At 43.8% G+C, this 11,963-nt stretch overlaps 1 protein-coding gene across 1 annotated transcript in view; it reads left to right on the top strand.

The window, feature by feature from the left end:
• The first annotated feature begins 4,150 nt into the window (after positions 1-4,150).
• The window catches only part of LOC146347698 (regulator of G-protein signaling 5-like), a 47,789-nt gene continuing 39,976 nt past the window's right edge, over positions 4,151-11,963 (top strand). Inside the window, exon 1 of the mRNA XM_084851150.1 lies at positions 4,151-4,266. Coding sequence (XP_084707276.1) covers positions 4,223-4,266 — 44 coding nt within the window. The 5' untranslated portion in view covers positions 4,151-4,222. The remainder of the gene's footprint in view (positions 4,267-11,963) is intronic.

Here is an 11,963-nt window from a genome sequence, read left to right as displayed (position 1 = left end):
GCAACTCTCTTATGCAATGCAGGTACAGATGCTAATGCAAGAAACAAACCAAGCCCCTCCCCACCCCTTTCTCCCCCTTAAAAACTAAATCATAACGTCTAATAGCGATAAAGGCTCTACTATGCTCTCACACAGTTTCTGTTCTCCTTAATGGGGATTTGTGCAGGAGAAGGTCCAACTCAATTGTGTCAAAAGACAGGTAGGTCTGTTAGTGTCTCTCACTTATATCTGACATCTGAGGACAGCCTCTCTTTTTTTTTAAGGGAGAGAGAAATACTACATAGATTTATAACTCTGTGTGTTGCGTGCGCGCGTGTGTGTGCTCATACACACGTATGTGTTAAATTGAGTGAGTGACTCAGAAAAAACTTATTAGCAGTTCTCACGGAAGAAAGTGCAAACATGTCTGCGAAATGGACAGACTGCCAATGAATTCCCGTAAGCGTGGACTTTTCATTACTAAGATGATGAAAAGTATCCCAAGCTTAGAGTGTGTGTGTGTGTATCTATATATGAACAATCACCCCACAAACACATCAAAATGAGGAAATGAAGGATCAAACTCACCATAATTTACTTTAGAATGTCATCTTTCAGCACTATGTAAACAGCTTTATTTGCAAGCAAGCACTGCTGATTTTAATGAAACATGATTCCTTCAGCCTTACAGCCCAATCCTGTGCAGGTTTACTCAAAAGTAACTTCTACTATGTTCAATGGCACTTAATCCCAAATACATGTGCATAAGTGGGAAGTTGGGTGATTATGACTTGCCTAAACCTATTTGCACTGTTGTGATGTTGTATAGTGGCTAGCAGACTGAGTTACAAATGAAAAAGTCCCCAGTTCAGATCCCACCTTAGCAATTAACACTCTAGGTGGCCTTAGGCAAGCTGCACTCTCTCAGTCCCCACCCTTGCAATATGGAGATCATAACTGACTACCTTATAAGATTGTTGTAAAGATAATATGTGTGAAGCTCTTTGAACACCGTGAAAGAACCATATAAACACGTGTGTGTGCACTTGTTTGCTTTGTTTGCTTTGGGGGTGGTTGAATTGGGCTGTTCTGGCTCTCCAACACTACTTTGGATTCTGTGTCCAGTAAGGCTGATATAAATACGATTTCTGCTGTTGTGAAAACAGAGGCACAAACATGATATATTCTAGAGGAAAGACCAAAGGCTGCTTGGAGGCTGCATTTCTCTCTCCAAGAAGAGCATCACACCACCACAGAATTATTTCTTCATGGCTTTGGGGAGTTTTCCTGTTCATAGGGTGGTGCGCTTGTCATTTTCATAGACATCTTCTGAAACTGGGATGTATCTCAAGCACCTTTCTGGCTGAGGTGAAGTTAGAACTGGAGACTTTCTAGCTCACACTCTCAGCCACTATACAGTATATCCACACCAGCTCTCATGAGTGACACTTGACTTGTCCTTCAACTCCACATTCAGTGCCGTAACCCCTGCATCCCTGTGGGAACCAGCCCCATATAAGTTCAAACAGATTGTCTGAGAGATTTTCTAGGCAGGTATATAGGTAAATAAATTAAAAGAGGTATCCCTGAATTGGGCCCTGTGTGGGAGCTATTAGTATCATCTGGGGATGAGCTAAGAATATTTGTGGACCTTTTTAAGAGCAAAACATCCACATTTCCATTGCTCAGATGGACTATTCCTGCTCAGAAACTGTTGTGAAAAATCATTCTCATATTGCATGCCAGCAGTGTTATGCTCAAAATCCTACAAGCTAGGCTTCAGCAGTATGCGAACCAAGAACTACTGGAAGTACAAGCTGGGTGTTGAAGAGGCAGAGGAACTAGAGATCAAATCGCCAACTTTCGCTGGATCATGCAGAAAGCAAGAGAATTCCAGAAAAACATCTATTTCTGCTTCATTGACTACGCTAAAGCCTTTGATTGTGTGGATTACAACAAACTCTGGCAAATTCTGAAAGAGATGGGGGTACCAGACCACCTTACCTGTCTCCTGAGAAACCTGTACAAGGGTCAAGAAGCGACAGTAAGAACCAGACATGGAACAATTGATTGGTTCAAAACTGGGAAAGGAGTACGACAAGGCTGCATATTGTCGGCCTGCTTATTTAACTTATATGCAGAGCACATCATGAGAAACGCCGGGTTGAATGAATCACAGGTCGGAATTAAGATTGCCGGCAGAATTATCAACAACCTCAGATACGCAGATGATACCACCCTAATGGCAGAAAGAGAAGAGGATCTAAAGAGCCTCTTGTTGAGGGTGGAAGAGGAGAGTGCAAAAGCTGGTTTGAAACTCAGCATTAAAAAAACGAAGATCATGGCATCTGGCCCCATCACTTCCTGGCATATAGAAGGGGAAGAAATGGAAGCAGTGACAGATTTTACTTTCTTGGGCTCCAAGATTACCGCAGACAGTGACTATAGCCATGAAATTAAAAGATGCTTGCTCCTTGGGAGGAAAGCTATGGCACACCTAGACAGCATACTAAGAAGCAGAGACATCACCTTGCCGACAAAGGTCCGTCTAATCAAAGCTATGGTTTTCCCAGTAGTAACGTGTGGCTGTGAGAGCTGGACTATAAGGAAGGCTGAGCGCCAAAGAATGGATGCTTTCGAACTGTGGTGCTGGAGAAGACGCTTACGAGTCCCCTGGACTGCAAGGAGGTCAAATCAGTCCATCCTAAAGGAAATCAACCCTGAGTGCTCATTGGAAGGACAGATACTGAAGCTAAAGCTCAAATATTTTGGTCACCTAATGCGAAGAGAAAAGTCACTGGAAAAGTCACTGATGCTGGGAAAGACTGAAGGGGAAAGGAGAAGGGGACGGCAGAGGATGAGATGGCTAGATAGCATCACTGATGCAATGAATATGGACTTGAGCACGCTCCGGGAGAGAGCGCAGGACAGGAAGGCCTGGCATGCTATGGTCCATGGGGTCACGAAGAGTCGGACACGACTGAACAACTGAACAACAACAACCAGCCAGTCAGAGTTGCGTATCTCAATGTTCTCCTTCACCAGCACCTTTCAATGGTTGGATGTAATTTACTGTGTTAAGCACAGGACCAGTGAGAAGCTGTGACAGTGCCACTCTGCATCTCTTCTGTCCTTACTACGCAAGCTGAATGTGGAATTTTCATCTACCACCTTGGAAACTTGCCTTATTGTTCCATTCTGAAAAGGAAAGTATTACATAAATTAATGTTATTCTAATAAATGTCAATATAATATATGATCTTTGATGTCCATGTTGTGCCTTGTCCAGATGCATCCCAGCAGATGCCCCGTTGTTGTTGTTCAGTCGTTCAGTCATGTCCGACTCTGTGACCCCATGGACCCTAGCACGCCAGGCCTTCCTGTCCTCCACTCTCTCCCAGAGTGTGCTCAAGTCCATATTCATTGCATCGGTGATGCTATCTAGCCATCTCATCCTCTGCCGTCCCCTTCTCCTTTTGCCTTCAGTCTAGATGCCCCATTACCACAACCTAGTTACTGTATTATCAGCATTTCACAATCAGCATTTCACAGTTAAAATTAAAAACAAGGCCTTCTCTACAGTGGCCCCACACCTTTGCAACAAGTTGCCAGCAGAGGTCCACCATGCTCAGTCACTGCAGGCTTCTTCTCTTGATAGGACTGCTGTTGTTGCTGTTACTGGCGCTGCTGCTGCTGCTGGTTTTATTGTTGGCTTTTATTGTTTTTTTTGTTTTCATCGCTTTTTAATATTTTATCTGCTTTTATGTATTTTATTGTTGTAAGCCGCCCTGGGTTTCTGCCCTGAAACAAGGCCAAGAAAAGTTTTAAATAAATAAAATGAAATGAAATGATATTCATAACTGTACTCTGGTCTCAATCAGCCCCTTGAAATTCTCCTTATTTTGCCCCCACAGTGAAGGACTAAATTGCCCATCACTTGTAAGGCTAAAAGCTGGCAACAGTCCCTAAGTGGTCTTGAGTCAAGAGCAGCTAATTTGTGAAAAGCAGAAAGAGAGGACGAGAAGGCCACATCTCTGTCTCATGATGAGGTCTGTGCCTGTCCGGCTGCTGCTCCTCAGCTCAGAAGCACCACGTTGGATGTGATTGGCCAAAGGAGCTGGCCAGGATTCAAGGCAGCCGCTTTATAAATTTCTGAAAAGAAGCAGGCTGCGTTACAGACGGAGTCTCAGCCCTCACACACACAACCTGCTTCCCATCAAGGGCACAATAACCACACGGCAAGATGTGCAAAGGATTAGCAGCTTTACCCCACACATGTCTGGAGAGGTGAGAACAGGCTTATCTCATTTAAAGCGGGGAATTAATGGGGTGACAGGCTGAAGGGCAACCCAGCAGCAGCTTCTCAGAATTAGATGATTTAGCCTATATATGTGCAAAGAGAAAAAAATATATATATTCTGAGCATCAAGACAAGGCTGGCTAAGGTGGTATTAGGAAGTCTCCTGCTCCCACTCATTGTAGGAGGGGTTGTGCAGGAGAACTGCCCAGCAGACTGTGCCCAGGGTATTCAAGTCAGGATGGCTTGATAAATGTAAGGAGAGAAAAATTAAGCAATGCAGAACAGTAAATGATAGCTAACAGAGTAATTGATTTCCAATTATGTTTGTGGCCAGAAGCTAAATCAGGTTTGGAATGATAAAGGTGATATTTTTTTGCTGTTGTTGTTGTTGACAGGTGCAAATGTGTCAGAGAACTGGTACTGAAACTGGTGGCCGGACTCAAGCCAAGTCCTGTTGATTCCCCATAAGTAGGGGTGATCTTTAAAAGTCCATGGGTGGGAAGTGCAAGCTGAGCTCTCCACTGCCAATGTTTTTCCATCCACAATTACAAAATTTAAAGCTGTTTTTTTCTCACAGTGGGCTTCTTGAACTACCACAAGGGGAAAAAAATGTCTTAAAAGGCAGTTTCAGGGGAGAAAGTTTGGGTGGGGGAAGGGTTTATTCTCTCCTGCTCTACCTATCCATGATACACTTCAAATCTCTCTCAGCCACCCCACCACCATCACCACCACCACCACCACCACCATTTTATGTGGGTTTGGTGACAGACCTGATTCTACACATGGATTGGCCACTGTGACCTCCAGTTTGTGCCTCAAGCCATTAGCTCACTAGGTGGCCTTAGGAAAGCTCCTCTCCTCCACACCTCAGTCAGCCACCCAAAATTGTTATATATGTATAACAATACTGAGGTAAATATCTTAGGATTCACATTTAGCCATACAACGTGAAGATAACACGTACAAGTGTAAAGACTTATTTTATAGGCAGCCAATGATAACCACAGAATCCTAACATAAAACAAAAGCAAAAAACAAACTTCTTCTTGAACCTTTTTGGGTTAATATGACAAAAAAAATGGAGATTAAAGCTTCTCGTTTAGCTGTTCTTCTTGGTTACATAGTTTCCTTTTCTATGATTTTACGCCACTGGTTAAATCCATTCAGCCATGTCCACACCCCAGTTGGTGGACAGATAATTTCTCAAAACCCTCAGGAACTTTATTTGAAATAATCCTGACACTTCACACATTATTGTAAGTCTTACCAAGATTGTGTATTAAATGTTTTGAACATTCAAAATGCTAGAGATCCTATATACTAATAGGTAACTTATTTTCTGTGTGTAGATCCTTATGTAGCCCAAACAGACCTGTCCATGGAAAAGAGGGCAGCATCAACAGGTTTTGGGGAAGTCCAAGGTTTCCAGAAGTAGATTTTTTTTTTTTTTTAGGAAAGTAAACCTAAAGGGGAATCCACCCCATCCACAAAAGAACAGCCCAATGAGAACTGAGCATGCTCAGTGGTCATATAATTCTGAGTGTTTCCGTTGGTGGGAGTGCAATGAGAGAGTGGAGGGGAAATTAGTGAGATATCCTGAAAAAGCTATGGCTGGTTGGAATCCTGAACAGCAGAGCTCCACACTGCAACATTTTGTTGTAGGTCCCACTTATTAATAGCAAACCTCTAGTTTGGAACTTCTTCAGCAGTGCTGTAAAGGGCCACAAGTCATTTAAAAAATTATTATTATTATTATTATTATTATTCAGAATGGGGCTGGTGGTTAGGTTAGATTTCAATGGCAGTGGTGGGGAAAAATGTTCTATGCTTGCTGTGTACAATCCCTACTTTGGCTTTATAGGGCACTGCGGACATTAGGTTGGATTTCTAAGTAAAAGTGCCTGTCTTTCAGGGTTTGTTCCATGAAAATAGGTACAATTGTTTGTACTACATGAGAGACAGTTCTAAATGGCAAATGTGGTTCAATGTAAGCAAGTGTAAAGTGATGCACATTGCGGCAAACTATCCCAACTTCAAGTATAGCCTGATGGGATCTGAGCTAGCAGTGACAGACCAGGAAAGAGAAGTTGGGGTTGTGGTGGACAGCTCAATGAAGATGTCAGCCCAGTGAGGGGCCACTGTAAAAAGGCAATCTCCATGTTAGGCATAATTAGAAAAGGAATTGAGAATAAAACTGCCAATATCATACTGCCCTTATACAAATCTATGGTGCAGCTACATTTGGAATACTGTGTACAGTTCTGGTCACCACACCTAAAAAAATATATTGTAGAGCTGGAAAAAATGCAGAAAAGGGCAACTAAATGATCAAGGGGCTGGAGCATCTCCTCTATGAGGGAAGGTTAGAACAACTGAGCTTGTTTAGCTTGGAAAAAAGGAGGGTAAGGGGAGACATGATAGAGGCGTACAAAATTATGCATGGTGTGGAGAATGTGGATAGGGAGACATTTTTCTCCCTCTTGCAAAATACTAGAACCCGGGGTCATTCCATGAAGCTGATTGGTGGGAGATTCAGGACAGATAAAAGGAAGTGTTTCTTCACATAGCAAGTAGTTAAACTATGGAATTTGCTACCACAGGATGTAGTGATGGCCACCAATTTGGATGCCTTTAAAAGGGGGTTCAACAAATTCCTGGAGGAAAAGGCTATCAGTGGCTAATAGCCTTGATGGCTATGTGCTACCTCCAGTACTAGAGGCAGTGAGCCTATGTACACCAGTTGCTAGGGAACATGGGTGGGCGGGTACTGTTGTGCTCATGCCCTGCTTGTGGGTTCCTGGTCAACAGTTGGTTGGCCACTGTATGAACAGAATGCTGGACTAGATGGACCCTTGGTCTGATCCAGCAGGGCTCTTCTTATGTTCTAATGGTTCTACACAATAAAGTAGACAGCAAGCTAACTCTATGGGATACCTCTTTGAAGAACTTTGGACATTTCAACAATCATTGTTAGCGTTTATAAAGAGCTTTTGAATTTTCAAAAGCATTTAATTACCTCACTTGAGAAAGTGAGTGAGAGAGAGAGAGGTTGCTTCCACAATAGCCCCTTTCTCTGGAATTGCCATCGCTTGTTCGTTAACTCTTTTGGAGAGAGTCCAGGTGAAGTCATTGAAAGTTTGTTGCATGTCAGTATTTTCTGTGTTCTTCTCTGATCTTTTTTCATATCTGATTTGTAGAGGGGTTTTCTAAATATACATAATAATAATAATAATAATAATAATAATAATGTCAAGACCTGTCATGTAGGGACAGGCAAAGTGTTATTGAGGATTTTCAGGTCTCCTGTGCCTTATTCTTAAAAGGTTCTTCTTTACAGATTCAGTTCATTTTGTTGCTTCCTGTTGAGCAGCATTGGAGATTACTGCTTCAATTTGCCTTCTATTGAATAGCCTCTCATAGTTGTCACTTATTGTCAATTTCTGTTCTTTTGAAGTGGCAGTAATGATTACTTTTCTCCCATTTTTTTCTTTTCATTTTTATTTAGCACACAGTAATATTTAACTATATAAAAATGAAAAGAAAACATAGGAGAAAATCAGTAATAAAGGCCCCTCCCACCATTCATTGAAATAGAAACTAACAGTGGCCAGGTTCAGATGATCCTTGCCACCCATGGTGGCTTAAATTGTAGGTTGTTGTTTGTCCAAACCCGGTGAGGGTGGGTTGTTGGCGTGGTTATCAAACCACCCAGAATCCATGTTAACCACGCCAACAACCCACCATTGCTGTGTTCAGATGACACGACAACCCATGAGAGGAGGTTGGGTTACGGAACATGCGCCTGCCGGCACCCGGCATGTGCTGCAAACTACAGTGGCTTATTTAAGCCACCACGGGTGGCAATGACCATCCAAATCTGGCCAGTAAGTGGCAGTTAAGCAAAGCGCTTCAAGCAGCAAATAGAAGGTATTCATCAGTAATCCACTCAATAGGAAGAAAATGGGCTGAACCTGCAAACAGGCAGCAATTAATTAACATTGGCATGGCCCTTTGCTGAATGGGACTTACTTCTGCGTAAACATTATAGAAGGATCTTGGCCATAGGGAAGGCCATTGCTGGAAAATACAGTATTATATTAATTGGAACATATGAGCCTGCCTTTTACTGAGTCAGACCATTTGCCCGTCTAGCACAGTTTTGTCAACACGGTCTGGCAGCGGCTCTCCAGGGTTTCAGGCAGGATTCTTTCCTAGCCCTGCCTAGGGATTGGACCTGGGACCCTCTGCTACATGCCAAGCATGTGCTCTGCCACTGAGCTGCAGCCCTTCCCTGCCTGTGTGGTGCTGTGCTGTGTAGAGCCAATGTTTTAATATGACATCTGGCTAACTACAGAAACTGTAGCAGTGCTAAAGGGCAACCAGAGATGTACAGGAGACAAAGAGATGGGCGAAAAGGTAGCAAGAGAGACATGAGCCAGAAAATGCATCTGTTGGGGGCGGGAGGACAAAACATTGGGTTGCTGATTGGATATCGGGGCGGGAAAGGGTTGTGTACATTGGCTATATGGGTTTATATCTCCATGTTCTAGAGGGGGTGCTACGGCTGAGAGATAGTGGCTTCCTTAAGGATGCCTACTGAATTTGTAGCTGAGGTTATATTTGAACCAGATAATTTTCTGCTCTTATCCACATTCCCCAACCTTGTGCTCTCCAGCTGTATTGGACTACAACTCCCAGCATCCCCAGCCAGTTATGCTGGCTGGAGTACAAAGTGGGGAAGGCTGCTTTAACCACTACACCGCACCAGACCACCTACTTCAGCTTCAGAATATACCTATCCCAGCCATTGGGAACACACCTATTTTTACATTTCCTCCAGCAATTTTGTACAACCAGATGCTCTTTTTTTCAGAACTTATTTTAAAATGTGTGTTGATAATGTGTTCAGACTTTTACAATGTAAACATTTTTATAATCAAGGGAATAAAATAAACACAATAAAATGCCAATAAACCAGATATTTGCTTGGAGCCTATGTTAATTATTTATAGAAGAAATTTTCCTGTCCCCAGAAAGCCACTCCAGAGGGTGGGAACCCTCCTGAAAAATATGGGATGAGGCACCAGGGTGTGTTGTAGAGAGGAGTGGGCAGCAAATTCTCCTTCTACGAATGCCTTTAAGTTAGCATCTTAGGATCTTACCCCAATTTTGAGTGATTCCTTCCTCCCCTAGCAGCCAACCCACAGTGTTCAGGAGGGGCCCTTTGACCCTCCGGAGAGGCTTTTTGAGAGGTACAGATGGCTACACAAGGCAGGAGGTGGAGGGGAAATTCCTTCCATTAACTTCCTTAAGTTAACATCCTAGGATATGAACTGTTACTGAGTACAAAGTGGAAGACCTAGTATCTAAGATATGGAAGAGTTAAGAGGATGGGGAGAACCTAAATGTGTTCACACATAGACATACACATTTCTCCATGGAGAGATCTTTGTTTTTGCATGGGAGAATGCTGAAAGATAAGAGCCCCAACCGGCCATCTGAAGTGATATAGCCCAGTCACCTGTTTTGTCACATCAGTGAACACTCGGGCCAAGTATTAATGCTTTTACTAATCCTGCTCACTCCCACACCTGCTCTGTGTCAACACCCAGTGCTTGTCATCCTTCACTTCCACTTTCATTTGACAGCAACTTTGGGTGCAATTCTTTTGTGTTCCTGGTGATGTGGTAATTACAGAAAACAAAGTGTTGGTGTAGATAGGTTTTATTAGCGATAGGCCTTGACAACAGAAACATCGTGATAAATCATCACAGAATACAATAAACAAGAACAGGGTCCCAAACATGAAAGCCTACATGGCAAAGTACTATCAGTTTAAGAAAAAGCCTGGTTTTCATCATGGATTAAAGTGATGAGTAACCCCAACAATAACACAACAGTGTAAGGCTTGAAAGCAGCCAATAAATAACTTTTCTGGATCTCTTTAGCTCAAGATGACAAAACAAACTGGAATTTAAAGCTTCTGTGTCTGCTAGTTAGGTATGTTCCATTTCTATTATTTTATACCACTGATCAAATCCAAAGAGATAATTTCACAAAGTCCACAGGAAGAAGGAAAGAAGATAGATTTATTTAGTCAGGGTCATAAGTTATTTTCATGTCTCCATCTACGATATAGTATGAATGGCACCAGGTATTCCCAAAATAGGTCCCAGGAAATGTGTTTGTGGAAATATACACTTAAAATGGGGAAGAAGAACCACCAATTTACTCAAGTATAATTTTTTATTCATTTGCCCATTATTATTTTGTGTGTGTGTGACTGCCAGTTAATGGGACTGTTGTGTTACAAATAAAAAGATAATTAAAAACCCAAAAATGAATTCCAATTAATGTTGCATAGTCAGACAGACAGTCCTGCTGTCTAGACCGCTTCTGGGTCATGGGATGGATTAAGTTTTGTCTGCCGCCAAGTCCCCTTCCCGGCTCCGATCACTATGGTGTCGGGTCCCTCTCCTTTTTCTAATCTCCCCAGCCACTTTTGGCGCACAACAGGACTGGGGAAATAAGCTGAAAAGCAGTAGCGGGGCCCCGAAATAAAGTAGTGGGGCCCCGTGTGTTACCTCCACAGCCCTCGGCGGGGGGTTGGATTTCTCCCCCCCTTCCCCCGATTTTCAGCTTTTTAAAATTCCCCCAATCCCGTTATGCGCAAAAAAGGGGTTGGGGAAATAAAGAAAAATCCGAAAGGGGGGAATCCAACCCCCCCGCCAAGAACTGTCTTTCCCCCACAGTCTTGGGGGGGGGCTTGGATTTCACTCCCCCACCCCCGATTTTCCACATGGGGCACCTTTAAATCCCCAATGCACGTCAGTGGAGATAATCTCCATTGACTTGCATTTGGGGATTCAAAGCATTCCGTCTGCAAAAAGACAAACCTCTTTTTTATGGCAAGGAGGGGGGTGCGGGGGCGGAGAGTAGTGAGCCATGTGGGGAGCCCCCATGAGCCTCCTACCCCTGCATGAGTGGGAAACACATAAGGAAGTAACTGTAACCCTTTCCCCCCACCCCACCCCATTTAAATCACCCACTTCCGTGCAGGTTTCCCATTCATGCAGGGTGGGGGTGGCCCTTGGGGGTCCCCCACATGGCCCACTACTCCCTGCCCTGACACCCCCCTCCTTGCCATAAAAAACGGGGTTTGTCTTTTCGTGGACGGGATGCTTTGAATCCCCAATGCACGTCATCTCCATTGACTTACATTGGGGATTTCAAAGTGCACCGTGAGGAAAATTGGGGTGGCGGGGCAAAATGCCCCCGCCCGCCGAGGACTGGCTTGCCCTCACAGTCCTTGGCTGGGGGGGTGGATTCCACCCCGCTCCCCCCATTTTCGCCCTTTTGTTGTTCTTAGAACTCCTTTTGTGCAAAAGGGGTCCAAGAACAACAAAAAAGCGGAATATCGAGGGTAGGGAGGCGAAATCCACCCTCCCCCGCACGACTGTGGAGACAAGCCAGTCCTTGGCGGAGGGGGGGGGTGATTTCGCCCCCACCCGATTTTCCTCACGGGGCACCTTTAAATTCCCAATGCAAGTCAATGGAGGGTATCTGCATTGACTTGCGTTGGAGATTTAAAGGACTGCTCTTTTTATTTTTATTTTTTTCTTTAATTTTCCCGTTGCTTCGCTGGAGCTCAGCAGCTGGAAACTGAAGGATACAGGCTCCCTGC

This window comes from Heloderma suspectum, chromosome 4, assembly GCF_057233095.1.
Source record: "Heloderma suspectum isolate Gila_16-S chromosome 4, 16-S_ref, whole genome shotgun sequence".
Taxonomy (NCBI): Eukaryota; Metazoa; Chordata; class Lepidosauria; order Squamata; family Helodermatidae; genus Heloderma; species Heloderma suspectum.
This window is presented reverse-complemented; position numbering and strand designations above follow the sequence as displayed.